The following is an 18,882-nucleotide window of genomic DNA, read 5'->3' on the forward strand; positions in this document are numbered from 1 at the left end:
CCGGAGCCTAGGTCGGACGNGGGCCTGTCGCAGCCGCAAATCCGCGCCGCCGCATCGCCGTCGGCGAGCCGCACGCCGACGCGTGGCTTCAGCCTGGTGGATGACGGTCCGGTGGCATCCGCACAGGGCGTGCGGCAGGTGACGCGAGGCGCGCGTCGCAACTCGAACCAGGTGGCGTCGCCCGTCTCGCCGGCGGGCAGCGCGACGGGGGGTCGGTTCTCTGCGCTGCCGCCGGGCGCGGCGCCACCGAGCAGGAACCCTTACGACCAGTAGCGGCCTGATGCTGCCTCAACGGACACAACGGACTCTATCAATGCATCCTCTAACATCCTCCTTACCAACCTCTTGGTGCCCTCGCCACTTCAAGCTTCGACCTCTGCTGCCGCCGCCGCCGCCACCGCCGCCGCCTTCGTCGACCTCCGTCATGGCCGGATGGGCTTCGAAGGGTGTGTGTGTCAGCGCGCGAGCGGTTGAGGGATGCTACGCCGGGCGTGCCTCTGCCATTCGCCCACCCCCTTTCGTCTTTCCACTGCCTTTTGACCGCGAATGGTGAGCAGTCGCCCTCTATATCATAGACTTGCGTCGAAGCGTTGTGCCTCTTTGCTGTTTGTGGGTCGCCTGCCGCGACTTTGCTTTGCCGTGCGCGGCCTACCCTCTGTCGTTGACCGCTCGTCGCCGCCGCCGTGTGGCTGGCCATCCAAGCCACCGCTGGCTTGCCTTTGCGTGCGCCGCCGGTGCCTAGCTTGAACAATTTCTTCGTTTAGCCTGCTGTATCCAGCTCGATTGTTTGTCGTCACACGCCTCCATAGCTTGACCAGCACCTGCGATCCTCATCCTCATCCTCATCCTCGATCTCGTCGCCTCGCGCCTCGGTGCGAAATGGAACCTTCATTATTGTTTGGCCTTGTCGTGTACGGCCGTCGGGAGCGACTTCCGATTCTAAGATTTTTGTTGCCTGGTTGGTGGGTGCAAAACCCCCCCGAGGGCCGCCAGGTCAGCCCGCGCGTCGCCGCCGAGAACAAAAAGAAAAAAACCAGCCAGCTGAGGCCTGCCACGCTGGGGGTTGCCGCCAGATCTGACGCCTGCTGGGAACAAAAAAGCAGAGCGGAGGCAGCCGACGGCCATCATGTGGAGGGTGCCATCCGGACTTTAGTCGAGTCGAACAAGGCGGGGGCCCGTCAGCGTCGCTCAGCTCAGCCGAGAGCCTGCCCTTCCCTGCCCGGCTTTCCCCCTGCCTGCCACGCCGGCCGAGCCGAAGTCTAGGTAGCAGCGAGCGAGGATCGTCTGGGCCGCGTTGGCTGGCTGCCATGCGGGCCGGCCGGCCCCCCTCTCTCGAGGCTGCTGCTGGGCTCGTTTGGGCCAGACGCACGCACGCACGCTCACGCCGCCTCTTTCCCCCCCCACGTCACGGCAGCCCCCTTTCCGACCGAGCAACTGGCAGAGAAGTGCTCAGCCTTCTTCGATCTTTTTTTGGCCTGATTCCCCTCTGCTGCTGGCCGGCGACCCTGCCCGACACCTCCATCTAGGCCTGCCTGCCTGTCCATCCTTCGCAGCCCTTGGCCTTCCTTGTCCCGCCCACCATCACCGCCACCTCCGCCCATCTCATCCGCCCCTTGGATCCCCCCCTCCATTCGCCATCCGCCATCCTCTGGCACCGAGCGGCAACCAACAAGACCCCCTCGCACCACCCCATCCGCTCGCGGCGTTGGCCTTGCACCTTGCTTGCCTGCCCGTCATCCTTTCATCCCCCTTCTTACCCTCGCCCGGATCCCTCACCGCTAGGCGCTGTCGCCTCCGGCCAGCCATCCAGCCATGGACTCGGCTGCCTCGTTGAGCGAGGTCGCCGCACCTCCAGCCTTGGGCCCGCTCGCACCACTCGACCACATCGACGCACAAAATGCCGTCACGGTCCCTCTCATGGCGCTGCCCCTGCGCATCTTGCAACACTCGCTCTCCGTCGCAAAGCATGGCGCCTTGGGCAAGGTTTGCTCCAACCCCGAAGGCTGGGGACCCGTGTCCCAGCAGCGCGAGCTCGACTTTACCCCCTGCTTTCAGGAGGTCGCCTTCTGGATCGGCCCCGTCTTTCTTCTCGCCATCTTCGGCGGACTTCGCCTCGCAAGCCTCACACGGCTCGAGCCCCGCAAGCTCACTCGCCTCTCGCGCTTCCTCCTCCAGATCAAGCACATTCTTGTCGCCCTCCTCGTGATGACCGCCGCCTTCCAGGTCTCCGTTACCTTTGGACTCTACCGCAAGCCGGAAGAGTCCGTCATGTTCTGGTCCTCGCTCGTAGGCCTGGTCGGCTACCTCCTGGTCATCGCCCTGCAGCACTTCAACCACACCCGCACCAGGAGCAGCTCCGATACCTTGCTCCTCTTCTGGCTCTTCCACCTCGTCGCCAGCTCCATCAAGCTCAGGACCAACCTCACCGTCCCCTCGCTCCCCATCCGCCAGCAGCTGCCCACCTTTATCCCCTTTGCCATCCGCTTCGGCCTCGGCCTCGCCGTCTTTCTGCTCGAATGCGCCGGCGTCGAGGTGGGGCTCTCGCAGCAGGACGGTACCCGGAAGCCCGTCGGCGCTGCAAACGGGGGGCAAGAGAACGGCGGTTCCCCCACCGCCACCTACCGTTCCCTCGGCAACGGCAACGCCAGCGCCTTTAGCATCTTCAGCGACGCCAACAGCGAGGCCGGGCCCGACTACGAGACGCTCGGCGGCGCAAAAGAGTGCCCCGTCGAGACGGCCAACCTCTTCAGCCGCATCTCTTTCCACTGGATGCAGCCCATGATGACGCTCGGCGCCAAAAAGTTCCTCACCGAGGACGACATGTGGGCGCTGCCGGCCAAGGAGGATGCCGAAAACCTCGGAAGGCGCTTCGACAAGTACTGGCCCCTCTGCAAGGACAAGAAGACGGGCAAGCCGGCGCTGTGGACGACGCTCGCCTATGCCTACGGCGGGCCCTTTTTCTTTGCCGGCCTGCTCAAGGCGGTCCAGGATTCGCTGGCGTTTGTGCAGCCCCAGACGCTGCGCCTGCTGCTCAGGTTCGTCCAGGACTGGGACAGCGAGGACCCCAACCAGAGCGCCACGCCTGGCTTCCTCCTCTCGCTGGCGCTCTTTGTCATCGCCATTGTCCAGACCTCGTTCCTGCACTCCTACTTCCAGATCTGCTTTGTCACCGGCATGCGGGTGCGCGCCGGGCTGGTGAGCGCCATCTTCAAAAAGAGCCTCCGCCTCTCCAACGAGGAGCGCGGCACCCGCGCCACGGGCGACATCCAGAACATGATGTCGGTCGACGCGCAGCGCCTCATGGACCTCTGCTCGTACCTCTGGATCGCGCTCAGCGCCCCGTTCCAGATCACGCTGGCCTTTGTGTCGCTCTACAACCTGCTCGGCTGGTCGTCGATGGTGGGCGTCGCCATCATGGTCGTCGCCGTGCCCCTCAACACGATGCTGGCGCGCTACCTCCGCAAGCTCAGCGAGCGCCAGATGAAGGTCAAGGACAAGCGCACCCGCCTCATGAACGAGATCCTGACCAACATCAAGTCGATCAAGCTCTTTGCCTGGGAGGAGGCTTTTGCCCGCAAGCTCTACCGCGTCCGCAACGACGAGGAGCTCAAGCTGCTCAAGCGCGTCGGCATCGTCAGCGCCACCTTCAACTTCTTCTGGACCGCCGTGCCCTTCTTTGTCTCGCTCGCCACCTTTGTCACCTACGCCTACACCAACCCGGAACCCCTCACCGCCGACATCATCTTCCCCGCCATCGCCCTCTACCAGCTGCTCTCGTTCCCCATCGCCATGTTCGCTGGCATCATCTCGGCCATCCTCCAGGCCCAGGTGTCGGCCAAGCGCCTCTCCGACTTCTTCGACGCCGGCGAGCTCGACCCCGAGGCCCGCAAGGTCATCCTCCCCGGTCAATCGGCGCCGCAGAACCCCGACGAGCCGGCTCGCCCCATCGAGCCGCTGATCGCCATCAACGACCCCAGCACGGATGCGCGCGAGGCGCGCGAGGATGAGGAGGTGGTGCGGATCCGCAACGGCGAGTTCAAGTGGTCGAGGTCGCAGCCGGTGCCCACCCTGCAGGACATCAACCTCTCGGTCAAGAGCGGCGAGCTGCTCGCGGTGCTTGGCAAGGTCGGCGACGGCAAGAGCTCCCTGCTCTCCGCCATCCTCGGCGAGATGGTGCGCACCGACGGCGAGGCCGTCATCAAGGGCCGCACCGCCTACTTTTCCCAGGGCGGCTGGACTATCGGCGCCTCGATCCGCGACAACATCCTGTTCGGCCTGCGCTACGAGCCCGACTTCTACCAGCGTGTCCTCGAGGCGTGCGCCCTGACACCCGACCTCCAGATCCTTCCCGACGGCGACCGGACCGAGGTAGGCGAGCGCGGAGTCAGCCTGTCGGGCGGTCAGCGAGCGAGGGTCGCCCTCGCCCGAGCGTGCTACGCGCGTGCCGACATCTACCTGCTCGACGACCCGCTTGCTGCCGTCGATGCCCACGTCGGAGCACACATCTTCAAGAACGTCATCGGACCCAAGGGACTGCTCAGGCACAAGGCGCGCATCCTCACGCTCAACTCGGTCGCCTGCCTGCCCGAGTGCGACCAGATTGTCTCTGTCCGCCGAGGCATCATCCTCGACGAGCGCGGCACCTACGACGAGGTCATGGGCAAGAAGGGCGATCTGTACAACCTCATTACTGGTCTCGGCAAGCAGTCCGCCCGCGAACAGCAGGTCAAGGAGGAGGAGGAGGGCGACGGCATTGCCGAGCCCGCCGACCTCGAGGTCATCGACGAAGACAAGGAGATCAACTCGCACGGCCAGGGCGCCGAAGAGTCGCTCGGCAAGAACAAGCTGCACCGCAGGATCAGCACGGCATCGATGACCCGGCCCAAGACGCTGACCAAGCGCCAGATCAAGCAGGATCAGCTGCGCCAGCTGCGCGAGAGCTCGATGCCCAAGGAGAAGCAGGAGCAGGGCTCGGTCAAGGGCGACGTCTACAAGGCCTACGTCAAGAGCTCGAGCCTGGTGGGCGTCGTCATCTACCTGCTCGGCCACATCCTGACCCAGGTGACCACCATCGGCCGCGACGTCGTCCTCAAGCAGTACGGCGAGCTCAACAGCCGCAACGGCGGATCGCCCGAGCAGACGCGCTTTTACCTGATCCTCTATGGCGTCACTGGCATCTTTGCCGCCGGCTTCGTCTGCGTGTCGCCCTTTATCCTCTGGACGTGGCTCGTGATCCGCAGCGCCCGCAAGTTCCACGACGATATGTTCAACGCCGTGATGCGCAGCCCGCTGCAGTGGTTCGAGACGACGCCGACCGGAAGGCTGCTCAACCTCTTCAGCCGCGACGTCAATGTCATCGACGAGATCCTCCCCCGCGTGATCCACGGACTCGCCAGGACCTTTATCGTCGTGGTCGGCGTGCTCGTCGTTGTCACCTACTCGGTGCCGCCGTTCGCCATCGCCATTATCCCGCTGGCGTTTGCCTACCGCGCCATCATGCGCTACTACCTCGCCACCAGCCGCGAGCTGAAGCGCCTCGACTCGGTCTCCAAGACGCCCATCTTCACCTGGTTTCAGGACTCGCTCGGCGGCCTCAGCTCGATCCGCGCCTTTGGCCAGGAGACGCGCTTCATCGCCACGTCTGAGGCGAGGGTCGACCGCAACCAGCAGTGCTACCTGCCCGCCATCACCTGCAACCGGTGGCTGGCGGTGCGGATCGAGTTTATGGGGTCGTCGATCATCTTCATCGCTTCGTCGCTCGCCGTCTTTGTCAAGACGCGCAACGGCAACATGGACGCCGGCCTGCTCGGGCTGATGCTGTCGCAGGCGCTCTCGACAACGCAGGCGCTCGCCTGGGTCGTGCGGCAGGCGAGCGAGGTCGAGCAGGCCATGGTCGCCGTCGAGCGCGTCATGTCTTACACCGACCTCGCCTCCGAGGCGCCCTACGAGATCGAGGACCAGAAACCCGGGCCGGACTGGCCGTCGCAGGGCGAGGTGGTCCTGCAGAACTACTCGACGCGCTACCGGCGCGAGCTCGGCCTGGTGCTCAAGAAGCTCGAGCTCGACATCAAGCCGGGCGAGCGCGTGGGCGTCGTGGGCCGCACGGGCGCAGGCAAGTCGAGCCTGACGCTCGCCCTCTTCCGCATCATTGAGGCGGCCGAGGGCAAGATTGTCATCGACGGCATCGACGTCTCCAAGATCGGGCTCAAGGACCTCCGTTCGGCCATCGCCATCATCCCGCAGGATCCGCAGCTGTGGGAGGGTACGCTGCGCGACAACCTCGACCCGACGGGCAAGTCGGACGACGCCGCGCTGTGGAAGTCGCTCGAGCAGGCAAGGCTCAAGGACCACGTCCAGTCGCTCGAGGGCGGCCTGGACACGATGCTGTCCGAGGGCGGCTCCAACTTCAGCGCCGGACAGCGGCAGCTGATCTGCATCGCGCGCGCCTTTTTGCGCAACGCAAAGATCCTCGTGCTCGACGAGGCCACCAGCGCCATTGACCTCGAGACCGACGCCCAGGTCCAGGCCATTGTGCGCTCCGAATTCAACGGCACCACGATCACGGTGGCGCATCGCCTCAACACGGTCATCGACTCGACGCGCGTCCTGGTTCTCAAGGACGGCACCGTGGCCGAGTTTGACACGCCGCAGAACCTGCTCGACAACAAGCAGTCGATCTTCTTTTCGATGGCCGTCGAGGCCGGCCTGGCAAAGGTGGACTCGTGATCGCGTCTCTTTGACCCTCCCCGGCCGGCGCCTCGTCCGGATCGCTGGTAGGACATGGATGTATAGATGCCGTCGTGCTGCCGCTCTGGGCCTCCCCGCACCTCTCGCCCCGCCTCTCGGATCGCGGCGCTGGCCCCTTCCTCTGTTCAACTATCTCTAGACGGTCTAATGCCAAGAGCGGTAGCGAATTGTGCGTTTGTGAGGTCGACGCTCGACTGTGCTGACCTGACGGTTGCGGGCCAGAGATGACAGGCCAGGCCTGGCAAGAGCAGGCAAGGCGGGTGGGGCGGGCGGGCGGATAGGTCGATCGGGAAAGAGGCTGCTCTCAGCATCGGGCCCGGGTTAGAAGATTTGGGGTCCAAGCGAGATCCCTGCATGTGGGGAAGCGACTCAGCCTGGCCGGCCTCTTTGACGGACTTGGGAGCCAGCCGCTCCTTCCTACCTCCGGCCACCACCACCACCACCACCACCACCACCACCACCACCAGCGCCACCAACTGCCACCATCTCGACCACGATTGCCATGGAGAATCCACCACAGTCGCTGTCAGGGCTCATCGCCACCGTCTGCCGCCAGGCGTCGAACCCTCCGCCCTACTTTCCTCCCGAGTCGACCGCTGCGGCGTCCACGTCCACGTCCGCGTCCTCAACGGTCACGGATGATCCGGCGCTCACCACGCTATCGCTGCTGCAGCGTGCGCAACAGCTGGCCAGCTCGCTCTCGGTCGTGAGCGACAACGATGCGCTGCGCGACATCTCGACGTCGTCGCTGCGGGTCCTGTTCCTCGATAGCCTTCGGGCCGAGCTCGAGATCCAGGTGAGGACCGGGCGCGACCACGCGGCGCGCAAGGCGCGGCTGCGCTCCAGCCTCGTCGCGTCGGCCCGCTTCCTCTCGCGGATGGCCGAGCTCAACGTGCTCCCGCCGCAGACGCGCTCCCTTGTCGTGCAGCTGCTCACCTCGGCCCGCCTCGCCTCGGTGCTCGGCCACGCTTCGGAGGCGGGCGAGGCGGCGGCGGCGACGAACCTGCTCGACAACCTCGAGCTGCCCGCCGGTGCGCCGAGGATGCCCCCGCGCGACCTCAAGATCACGTCGTTCAAGCTGGAACGCGCCCTCAAGCAGAGCCTCGACGAGTTCAGGAGCGCCTTCGCGCAGTCCAAGCTGTCGCAGCGCGGCCTCGAAAAGCAACCCGCCGACCCCTTCTTTGACCTCCTCCTCTTCTCGGCAGAGGACATGCGACACTCCGCTGCGGGCCGCAGTCGGGGCGGTCTCGACGGCGACGAAGACGATGACGACGACGACGACGAAGATGACGAGGAAGAGGACGCAGGGAGCGGCGCTGCGGCCGATTCGGCCCCGTCGGCCGAGTCGAGACCCAGGGACGTGCGCCAGTACCTGCTGCTGCTGCTCAACTACCATTCGCTCAAGACGGCCTCGCTCGTCTCGTCGTCGTCGCAGGAGCTCGAGCTGCTACAGAACATGCCTCCACCGCCTCCCGACGCGCCCTCGGACGCGACGGCCGCCAGGGACGCGGAGCAGGATGCAGAGTGGCGTCTCGACTCGTCGCTGCGAGCCGGAAAGGGGTGGAGCGGCCCACTGCTCGACGAGCGCGGCAAGCCCATGCGTCCCTTCACCATCACCTCGTCCTCGTCGGGCGCTGCGGCCGGGGCGGACCGGCAGAGCATCAAGGACTCAGTCTTCCGGCCCAGCCACCGCCTGCCCACGATGAGCATCGACGAGTTCCTTGACGAGGAGCAGCGCAGGGGCAACATCCTCACGGGCGGAGGCCACGAGGGCGCCGCCAAGGCCACGCCGCGCGAGGCGCGTGCCCTCCGCGCCGAAAACGACGGCACGCGCGAGGCCGAAGAGGCCGAGGAAGAGGCCAGGCTCGAGGCCGTCAACTGGGATCGCTTCACAGAGGAGAACAAGCGCGGCGCCGGCAATACCATGAACCGCGGCTGAGCAGGATGGGCGGGCTGGGACGGGACGCACGCGGGGCCTGCGCCACTGCGCATCGGCCACGTCGGCGGCGGATGCCATTCACTGTCGTCACTGGGGATTCTCGTCGACAGCGTTGAGCATCTACTCCTCCATGCTCAGACGTTCCTCGTCCTCTCCCTCGGCATCCATGTCCTCCTCCTCCACATCTTCCTCCTCCTCCTCATCATCATCTTCCTCGACGGCCTCAGCCTCCATCTCGTGCCGCTCCTGATCCTGCTGCTGCTGCTGTTGCTGCGCCGCCGGCACCTCTGCAGCCCCGCCCTTCTGGGCCATGCGGGCCACCTCGGCAAAGAGGCGCGGCAGGTCCGTGTCGTCGAGGAGGCGCTGGACGAGGTCAATCTCGGCCTGCAGGTCGTTGACGAGCAGGTCGACGGTCTGGTCCGGCAGCGATCCCGCAAAGCGCGCCGCCACCATTTCCCTCTCTGGCGGCGACACGAGGTCCGTGGGCGACTTGAAGGTCTCAAAGGCCGATTCTGCTCGACGTCGTCGTCCAATCACGGCGGGCAAGGAGGTTGGGTTGTTGGGTTGGATCGGGTCGGGTCGGGTCGGGTCGGGTTGGGGCTTCATTCAGCATTCGGTCGGGTCGACGAGGCAAACGAGCGAGGGGGGCAAGGCGCCCGGAAACGAGACGTACCGTGGGAAAAGACGCTGGCGAGCGTCGAGTAGAGGGCAGTGGAGCGGAGGTTGGACAGGAGCTCCTCGTCCGAGACGTTTGTCGTGTTGCTCAGTGCCGCCCAGCTGAGGGGGGAGGGGGGCGGTGGAGGGGAATGAGAGCCGAGTCGCCTGTCAGCATACCACCTCTTGCTGCTGCTGCTGCTGCTGCTGCTGCAGGGTCCTGCCTGCCATTGCGGCCCGTCTGGTCACTCACTCGTCTCGAAGAATGACACGGCGCCAGATGGAGCACAGAGCGGCATCCATGCGCGGCTTGGGCGCGTCCTTCCGGAGTCGATGGGGCAGGGGTGGGCGAGGAAGGAAGGAGGTGGATGGCTGGGTCAGCATGGCGGCCGCTTGGGGCGCGCGCGGCGACGAGGGCCGGGGGACGCACCGTTGCGCGGATGTAGACCTCGATTGCCGTGCTGTAGTCGTTTGCCTCTTGGCCGCGGCAGTCCTTGAGCGTGAGGAGGTCAATGAGGTCCTCGGACGACAGCACCTCGTTGGCCAGAGCGCGCTTGACCAGCCTGGCGTAGTGCTGTGATGAGTTCGACCGTGTCCGGGGGGATGGGGGTTTGAAGAGAGGGAAGGGGAGGATGGGAGCGAGGAGCGAGCGAGCGAGGGAGAATGGCGACGTGTCAGCGACTCCTACTGCCCCTCCGCCCCCGGCTAGCGTTCTTCCCGTGTGCCCAGGTCAGGTCGGATCGTGGATGCCACCACGACTCACATCTTCGAGGGCATAGGCGCGCATGTCATTGAGCCTGCCGGCGACAATGACGGCGACGTCGGCCGAGCCGTCGCCCTCCTCCATCAAGGCCTCCTGCAGCGCCTCTTGGAACATGCCGCGCAGCCGCTCGTGGACGGCGAGCAGGTCGAGCTGGTCGTCGATGTCCTCGATGCGCCGTTGCTCGCGCACCGTGGCAATCTGCTCGACGTTGAGCTCGGCGACGTACGCCAGCTTGGCCAGGCTCAGCATCGCCTTCTTCTGCCCGACGTCGCGCTCGGCGGGTGCCACGGCGTCGCGCAGCGTCGTCGAGGCGGCCCCAAACTGCCGCAGCGCCAGGTGGTGCAGCCACTCGATGCGCTCGTTGCCGCCCCGCTCGAAAAAGCCTAGCACCAGCTCGGCGTACTGCGCCTTTTGCGTCAGCAGCCGCCGCGTCTGGCCCCGCTCGACCATCCAGCCGTACAGCTCAAACGCAAACGCCTCGCGGTACTTTTCGAGGTAGTGCTCGATCCGCGCCTCGGAGCGTCCCAGCGACGCGTCGTTGCACAGCTCCGTCAGCGTGCGGAAGTCGCCGTGGCGCTCGGCCAGCGCCATGGCGCGCTCCGTGCGGCCAAGGTCGAAGAGCGGGTGGACGAAGAGGGGTCGCACGCGGCGAAAGGTCGCCTCGACCACGTTGAGCTCGCGCTCAAACGCCGCATCCGAAGCAGAGGCGCGCAGATAGCGCAGCCTCTCCTCGTAGGCCCCCAGCGCGTGCTCGGCCAAGAGGCAGAGCTGGCCCTTGAGCTCCGACTGGAGGCGCTGCTCGTAGACCTGCCCACGCTCGGCGGCGGCGTCCGTCGACGAGAGGTACTCGTTGACGGGCGTGTCGACGGCGGTGCCGAGCTCGCGCGTGCGATCCGGAAGCAGCGACGACGTGGCGTTGAAGAGCGTCTCGAGCAGCTCGATGCTGCCCGGCTTGGCCGTCCACGGCTCGAAGGCGGCGAGCGAGTCGGTGATTCCGTAAACTTCGCCGCGCTCCTTGCGGTACCGCGCGGCCGCCTGGAACGCCGCCAGCGCGATCCGGTTGGCCTCCACCGTCTCGCTGGAGCGCACCGCCAGCGACTGCGACGCTGCCGCCTTGGCCCGCTTGAGGAGCTGCTCAAACACCTGTCCGACCTGCTGGATGTGGTGTCGGAAAAAGGTCCTGACCAGATCGTCGACCATGCCCTGCCCGCTCTCGGTCATGACCTGCTCGACGCAGTCCGAGAGCGGCGAGCTGGTCCTCGAGCCGCGGATGTTGGCGAGGGAGATGTAGTCGTTCTGATACAGCCAGAGGTCGTACGCGGCCGCGGCCAGCTCCGCATCGGAGCGCAGTCGGCGTCGGCTCGTCTGCGAGAGCTTGCCGAGGTGGCCGCTGTTGAAGACGTAGACGATGAGGGAGCGCAGCTTGTCCAGTCGGTCCTTGAGGCTGAGCCGGAGGTCCACCGGGAATGGCGTGTGAATGACGGCGGAGTTGCGGGACTCGAGGATCTCGCTGCTGAGCTCCTCGCACGCCGTGATGAGCGTTCCTTGAAAGTCGGCCGGCAGCTCGAAGGAGAGCGGGTTGAGGGGCGACTCGGCATAGTAGAGCGCCTGTTCGACCTTGACCTTGAGACGCTCCGTCTTGGCCCTCTGCCTCTCCTCGGCCGACGCCTGCTTGTTGCACATCGATGCCACCTGCTCGAGGCCCAGTTCGATCAGCAGCGAGCCGCTCGAGGCCGTGATGAGCGAGAGGGTCGCGATGGGCGCCGACCCGCCAACGTCGGCCGGGTCAGAGCCGGTGCCGATGAAGCGGTTGCGTGCCGTGTCCTTGAGCTTGACGACCTCCTCGAAGCCCTCGCACCCCGCCTGCAACGACTTGAGGATGACGGTGTCGGCAAAGGTGACAAATGCGGCCGGCCCACCATACGACAGGCTGAGCCTGGGCGTGGCGTAGGGACGCGGGTCGTTGAATGCCGTGTATCGCAGCGGCAGGATGGTGTTGACGACGAACGAGCTGCCGTCCTTGAGCAGATCGAGCGTGGCCAGGCCGTACGAGAGCGGCGTCGAGGCGCCCCGGTTCTGCGAGTAGAGGACGACGAGCTTGCCATCGGCCTGGACGACTCCATCGACGAGGTCGAAGGCAAGGCCCTCGGCGGCGCTGTACCTCTCATCGCTACCCTGGAGCACGCCGCTGGCCACCACCTGTCGGACGTCGTGCTCGGCGATCAGGCGCTCTCCCGCTCCGTCGACCATCCTCCACTTCTGCACGGTCCGGCTGCCGATGGCGTACACGTCGCGCGCCGCCTCGTTTTCCTGGACGGGCCCGACGGCGATGGCGGTGATGCCCTCGTTGCCGAAGCCCATCGACGAGCCTGAGCCAAAGAGGCGGCCGAGGATGCCCCTGGGCTGCGAGAAGGGAGCCAGCTCGGCCTGCAGCCTGCCGCCCTGGGAGACGATGCCGAGCTTGAGCATGCGCGCCTGGCTGGTCGCAAGGACAAAGGCGAAGTCGTCCAGCCTCTGCATCTCCATCACCGTCTCCTGCGGATTGAGAGAGACCTGTATCGTCTGCGCCAGGTCTTCCCGGGCCATGGACGCAGAGATGCCCTCCCAGAAGCGGACCTGCCCGCTCGGCGTGACCAAGACGATGCCCGGCTCGCGCGCGGCGGAGCGAGGAATCAGCCCACACTGCGCCAGGTCGTCGGTCGAGTGCATGCTGGACGACGAGGACTCGGGGATGTCGAACGTGAAGCACGTCGGCGAGCTGGTGCCGTGCTGTTGAAGGTTCGTGGGGGAAGTGCAAAGGGTGCCGGGCTCGTCAGAGGGCCATTCCCGGTGCTGCGCATGAAGCGCGGGCTGCCTCGTAGTACTCACGCTCTGGTAGTTCCACACGAAGCACTGCGTCCTGGACACCATGTATGCGTAGCCGGTAGCGGTGTCCATGGCTCCCTTGAACGCATCGAGGTAGAAGTCGACCGACTCGAGCTGCTCGAGCACCTCGGTAGGCAGCCTCGAGAAGGCGGTGACGGCCATGAGGTCGTCGCGCATGAGCGTGGCGCCTTCCTCGAGGTGCGCCTCCTCTGCGCTCGCGGCGTGGCCAAACAGCTGCTGCTGGGAGTCGACGGTATCCGCCACGGACGCGTCGTCTCTGAAGCTACGAGCGACGGACGAGCGAGGAGTGCCCTGTCGACCTAGGCCCGAGGAGCCTGGGAGGAATCTCGCACCGTTGTGGGTGCCCGTGTACGACGTCGATGCCGCAGCTGCTGCCGCGGCCGCACCTCTCCTCCGACTGGCTGCAGTCGCTGACGATGGGGTCAGCAGGTGGTTCGGGGTGATATCTGCGGCGAACAGAGACGCTGCCGGTGCGAGTTTGGAGGGTGTGTGGGTGGCATCGTCGAGGTTGGATGTCGAGGCTAGGGGTGTGGTCCCGCGAGAGGGACGAGCGGATGATCCGCGCGGGCGAGATGCGCGGTTGACGCCGCCACTGCCCGCTCGGGAGGGCGTGGAGAACATGGCGTTAGGTGGTGGTGGTCTTTCTAAGGCCGCCGTCGTCGCCGACCTTGTCGCTGCCGTTCTTGTCCAAAGGTAAGAGAGCCCTTGCCGGTGCGCGATGCAGCGAGGCAGGCAGCGGTGGCACTCTGAGAAGCGGCAATCGAGACGGGGCGTGGGCGTAGTATTGAGTGGGGAGTGTCTGCAGGGGTGTTGGTGATGATGATGATGGTGGTGGTGGTGGTGTTGATGTCTGCGAGAGCAGGGCTGCAGTCTTCGATCACGCCCTGTCTCTGCGTCCAAAATTGTTTCCTTCCTGGCCCCGCCCCCCCGCCTCGCGCCTCCCGCCCGCGCCTTCGCCTGCGCCCGACCCGCTTCGACCTGTCATTTTCGCGGCACGCGTCTCGTGGAATTGGTCTCCCTGGCTCGCCCTCGCAATCGCCGCCAGCCATCCTTTGGGTCAGGCGACCCCTTCGTTCAACGCTAGCGACCGGAAAGTCCGTCGTTGAATAGCCGGGCCGAGAAAGAATACAGACGGTACAGAGCATGGCCGGAATGGATGGAGTGAGAAGAGAGGCATGAGTGCGAGCTGAGCCGGTCCAAAAATGCTGCCGGGCACGGCACGCCAACAACGCTGATGTGGAGCCGCTGCGATGCGACGACGACGCCGACAGAGGCAGTCTCAGAGGGCTTCGTCCATGGCCTCTATGGCGCCGACGGGCTCATGGGCCGTAGGCGAGCTGACGTCGGTCCAGGGGAACGGGTTGGCCGCCGACGACATCAGGCTATCGTCCGACGCCGGATCCGCCTCCTCTTTGAGCCTACCAGCCACCCCTCCTCGCCTTCGCCGCTTGCCACCCGGCCCCCAGATGATGACCGTGTGGTCATCGCCGCATGATGCCAGCATCGATGGATCCTTGGGGTGCCACGCCACCGCGTTGACCGTCCCCGCCTCGTGGCCGGACAGCACCTCGATGCTGCGTCCCGATGGCCGGTGCCAGACATAGACTTGCGAGTCTGAAGTCGGCAGGCAAGGGGGCAGATGGACGAAGAGCAGCCAAGAGCAGGGAGGCATGAGCAAGCTTCCCGGCGGCGGTCGCTGCCGACCGACTCTGGTCCTCGCAGTCCGAGCCGCACTCACCTTCGCTGCCCGAGACGACGAAATTCTCGTCGATGCCGCCGAAGCCGCACCGCACCACGTGCTGCTGCATCGCGTGGCCCGTGAACTTCCTCACCATCGTCTGCCGCTCAATGTTCCAGAGTTGGACCTCCTGCAGAGCCGCGGCGAGAGGGGGGTTCGAGGGAGGAGATGATGGTCAGCGCTCGAACATCCAGAGGGGCCCTGGCGCGGCCACGGCGGCCACTCACATCGGGGCGGTGGTTGATGAGCGCGAACCGAGAGTCGCGGCTGATGCAAACGCTGCTCATCTCGGCGTGCATGTAGACCGCTCTGCGGCGTTGAGTGGCGCGAAAGTGTGAATGTGGCCGAGAGCGTCAGCATGGATCCCGCCGATGCATCGAGTCGGCTCCGGCCTTGTGCTGCCCGGGCACTCACCCGACCTCTTCTCTCGTGTCGATGTCAATAAAGTGAATACGATGCTTCTCGTCGCTCATGGTCCGCGAACCTCCTCCGATGTCCTCGACCGCATGGCCCCGACCCGTGCGCTCCGGCAGGCCGGCGTGATGTCCTGCGGATGTTGAGGCGGGCGACGGGCTCTCCGAGTACTGTGACGACCCGGTCGTTGAGGATGACGGCGCGTGCTGGTTGTGGCTGCTTCGACCCGCCGAAGTCTGCCCAGCGGTGGTGACGGCGCTGTCGCGATTGCTGACCGCGACCAGATGCCGCCCGTTTGGCGACACGGCAAGAGCAACGACCCGGAAAGGCGATGTGTTGATGACGTCGACCATGCTTCCGCGGGAGCTCTGTAGGCGTCAGTGGGGGATGTTCGGTGATCAGCCGACTGGGCCGCGCGTCTCGTCGCGAGCCTCACTGGCCAAGCGACTTACCCAGAAGATGATCTTGCCGTCCATGCCGCCGCTGACGAACCTGCCGTCCGGCAGCCAAGCCGCGGTGCCGACCGTGTAGTCGTGCTCGGAGAAAGTCTGGTGCTCGTGGCTCTGTTGTCCGAGCCGGAAAGACGACGGAACGAGGGCCTATGATCAGCGCGAGGCTCTTGACCGGTGCCGACGGGGACCTCGCCCACCTGGCAGGAACTCACGCCGACGCTCCACAGCGTCACATCGCTCTCGGACGTGGCGAGCAGCGTCTCGTCGTCGGGCGACCACGATATGCTCGATACGGGATCGGAGTGGGGTCCGAAGCGCTCCAGCATCCGGTACTCGTCCTGAGTCGTGCATCACGTCCAATCGGAATGGGTCGGTCAGCGTGCCTCCAGGGACGAGGAAGGGGCCAGAGCCATCAAAGGCGGACGAGACAAAGGCTGCCACTCACCTCGACGGACCAGACGATGACGTATTTGTCTCGCCCCGTCGTGGCGAGCTTGGTGCCGTCGTGCGAAAACTCGAGGTGCCACACCTCGTCGTGATGACCGCGGAGGATTTGCGCCGCCTCCGAGGGGAAGGCGGAGCGGTCCGACTCGTGGTCGGTCAGCAGCGAGATGTGGGCGTCGGGCATCAGGTTGAAGAAGGGATCCTGCTGCTTCTGATAGTGCTGCGCCTGCTCGAGCAGCGCCGGCAGCCGCCGACTCGGCACCATTACCGTCGGCGAGACCGCGCCTACAGCCAGGGCACAGAACAGATGCGGGGGGGCAAGATCGACCCAACCGTCAGCACGAGGGCTGCGCATGCGTCGCGAGTGCGAGCAGACTCACTCTCAATGTCCACGAGCAGCCGACGTCGCGACTCGCCCCTGCTTCCGTCCCAGTCTGCCCGCCGCTGCAGCTCCTCCGGGTTGGCGCACATGACCAGGCTGCGGTTGATACACGGGCGAGTCGAAGAGTAGAGCGGGTCAGACACATCTTTGCGCGAACCTGCTCAAGCTTCTCTCTGAAATAGGAATAGGACGACGCACCTCGATAGAAGATGGAGCTGCTCAGTGTCCTGGTTGATGGGGGTCAGCCGGTCCCGCAGCACCGACAGCGCCTTCTTGGTCTGTCGAGCCTCGAGGAGCTCGAGATACCGCTGCCGTTGGATCATGAATCGGATCGACTGTTCATGCAGCGGTGGACGAGGGAGACAAAGTCCACATCAGCATCGGAGATGCATTCATCCGTTAAATCTGACAGCGAAGTCGGCCACTCACGTCGAGACCGGTGACGTCCGGCCGCCGAAGGACGCTGTCGAGCGGCAGCGTCGAGGGTTCCCCTCCGCCGTTCGATGCGATGCGAACATGACCGCGACTGGCCTTCCTCGCTGCGTAGTTGAGCCCGTCTATCAGCAGCCTCTCAGCGTTTCTCCAGTCGCCAGACAGGACTGCGCCGCGAAAAGCCGTAATCGAAGGATGCTCCAACGTCAGGCCTGATTCTGCCTCGAGCGCCTTGGCCGAAGATCTGTCGAGAGTCGGAGCGGAGAAGGTCAGTGCTGCCCGAGCGGCTGGCGGGAGCGCTGCACCGATGCTGCCACTCACTCGAAGCCCAGGTCGCGGAGGGACTGCAGCGTCAGCCGTACCAGCTCGCGCTTATCGATGGCGCTGCCGGGCCAGAGCGGCACGAATGCCGCCTCTTGGCGACCGAGGTCGTCATCGTCGCTGTCCGAAAGGCTCGACTTGACGCCGTTGCCAGTGCCGTTGGACGCCAGCTCGGTGGCTCGGGCCGCGCTGCTCGACTCGCCACGCTCCGCCAGGTGGCCATTTGTGCTCGAGCTGCCGTTGGCATACAGGGGCGAGGAGCCCGAAGCGTTGCCGGTGTCGTTGTCGTCGTGCATATCGGCGTCGCGGGCGGGGCGAGGGCCGCTGTGAGCACCAGTGTCCTTTGCCTTTCCGGCTGCCAGGTCAGAGGAGGATGCTGTGGCGGCGGCGGAGGACGAGGAGGACGAGGAGGCGGCGGGTGCGTCGTCGGCTAATCGCTCCGGCGAGGCGATCCTTGTCCTCTTGGTGGGACGCCCGTCGTCGGGGCTCTCTCTACCTCGTTGCGACTGCGTACTGGCTCGGTGTTCTCGGAATAGTGTTTCCGGTGCGGGGGATAAGGGTGAGGTAGGACGAGGAGGGGATCAAAGGGGGTTCGCTGGACAGAGTGCGGGCGGCTTGACGGAGGGATGACGAGGGCAGCGAGGGAGGCTGCGAAACGACGAGAGGGGGGATGCGCTGGAGACGTGGTGAGGTCAGGGAGGTGGAGGGGGGATGCCACAAGAGTAGCTCGCCGTTGGTCGGTGAGCGGGCGTGGTGGGTTTCGAGCGCGAGGAACGAGCTTCTGTGGAGCTCAGCGTGGCGGTCAAGTCGTCGGTTGATGAAGAGCAGCTCAGAAGGCGGATGTATGTGCCTGGATGGGTGAAATTGGGATGGAAGTAGCAGCAGCTAGTCGAGGCGATGAGAGCAACGGATCAAGCGGCAACCATGCTGTCGAGGAGGGGGGGAGACTGGCATGACTGCGCAGGCCCAAGCAGAGGATAGGGTAGGGTAGGGCAGGGCAGACCACAGGGCCGCGCCACCTCTGCCACTCCCACTCCCTGCCTCTGCCTCTCTGCCTTGTCTCGCCCTCGCCCGCGCCGTTGGCAGCTGGGAGGCCTGCCGTACCTCCTTGGAGCCGGGGTAACGTCGCCCCGCCTGGCCGGCCTGCGTTGGCAACCCACCGACTCGACTTTTTTGGGCAGGCGAGGCGGGCCAGGGCCAGGGCCAGGGCCAGGGCCAGGGCCAGGGCCAGGCAACGGATCGGCCTCGACCCCCGCTTCCCTGCTAGCCTGCCTCCCCTTCCCCCTCCCCTCCTGGCCGCTTGGCTTGGCCTCCACTTTGGCACGCAGCCAGGCCTGGCAGCCAGGGGCCAGACCCTTTCACCCGGCTCGGGACACGCTCGCACTGGCCACCCGACGCCGACAGCGGCCAATGACAATGCATCGGGGAGGGGCGAGCAGACGGGGTCAGGGCAGATCGGATCGCATCGGGTCGGCCTGGCCTGGCAGGCCTTTGTCAAGGTCCACCACCGGAGCGGGGACCCATCACACGCTTCCCCTCCCGGCCAAGGCAGGCCAGCCACAAAGGAGACGAGAAGGCAGAAGAGAGCAGAGCGGAAAGCTACATATTTCCCAGACGACTTCAGCAACGACACGACTACACGGAAAGAGACAAGAAGAAGAGAGGGGGGGGGGGGGACGGGGGGGACACGGAGGAGAGCGAGTCGCGACC

At 65.7% G+C, this 18,882-nt stretch overlaps 5 protein-coding genes across 5 annotated transcripts in view; 3 read left to right on the forward strand and 2 right to left on the reverse strand.

Annotated features, from left to right (window-relative positions):
* The window catches only part of PFL1_01949 (uncharacterized protein), a gene marked incomplete at both ends in the record, with an annotated part of 4,600 nt that extends 4,327 nt beyond the window's left edge, over window positions 1–273 (forward strand). The window contains one exon of the mRNA XM_007879460.1: window positions 93–273. Within this exon, the coding sequence (XP_007877651.1) occupies window positions 93–273 (181 nt within the window). The remainder of the gene's footprint in view (window positions 1–92) is intronic.
* Window positions 274–1,812: 1,539 nt separating this feature from the next.
* On the forward strand, window positions 1,813–6,726 carry PFL1_01950 (uncharacterized protein; the record flags this gene model as incomplete). Its single annotated transcript, XM_007879461.1, has 1 exon — window positions 1,813–6,726. One exon carries the CDS (start codon window positions 1,813–1,815, stop codon window positions 6,724–6,726), a length of 4,914 nt encoding a protein of 1,637 aa, XP_007877652.1.
* A 523-nt stretch (window positions 6,727–7,249) lies between these two features.
* PFL1_01951 (uncharacterized protein) lies at window positions 7,250–8,686 on the forward strand (the record flags this gene model as incomplete). The annotated part of the gene is made up of 1 exon (XM_007879462.1): window positions 7,250–8,686. The coding sequence occupies one exon, from the start codon at window positions 7,250–7,252 to the stop codon at window positions 8,684–8,686; it is 1,437 nt and encodes a 478-aa protein (XP_007877653.1).
* Window positions 8,687–8,806: 120 nt separating this feature from the next.
* On the reverse strand, window positions 8,807–13,610 carry PFL1_01952 (uncharacterized protein; the record flags this gene model as incomplete). Its single annotated transcript, XM_007879463.1, has 6 exons — window positions 8,807–9,198; window positions 9,360–9,463; window positions 9,594–9,661; window positions 9,771–9,914; window positions 10,104–12,872; window positions 12,972–13,610. The coding sequence occupies 6 exons, from the start codon at window positions 13,608–13,610 to the stop codon at window positions 8,807–8,809; spliced, it is 4,116 nt and encodes a 1,371-aa protein (XP_007877654.1).
* Window positions 13,611–14,268: 658 nt separating this feature from the next.
* PFL1_01953 (uncharacterized protein) lies at window positions 14,269–17,468 on the reverse strand (the record flags this gene model as incomplete). Its single annotated transcript, XM_007879464.1, has 11 exons — window positions 14,269–14,603; window positions 14,728–14,857; window positions 14,955–15,036; window positions 15,142–15,509; window positions 15,594–15,704; window positions 15,806–15,931; window positions 16,039–16,322; window positions 16,418–16,515; window positions 16,618–16,754; window positions 16,849–17,095; window positions 17,173–17,468. The coding sequence occupies 11 exons, from the start codon at window positions 17,466–17,468 to the stop codon at window positions 14,269–14,271; spliced, it is 2,214 nt and encodes a 737-aa protein (XP_007877655.1).
* Between the last annotated feature and the right edge of the window lie 1,414 nt (window positions 17,469–18,882).

Source organism: Pseudozyma flocculosa (assembly GCF_000417875.1).
Source record: "Pseudozyma flocculosa PF-1 unplaced genomic scaffold scaffold00005, whole genome shotgun sequence".
Lineage (NCBI taxonomy): Eukaryota > Fungi > Basidiomycota > Ustilaginomycetes > Ustilaginales > Ustilaginaceae > Pseudozyma > Pseudozyma flocculosa.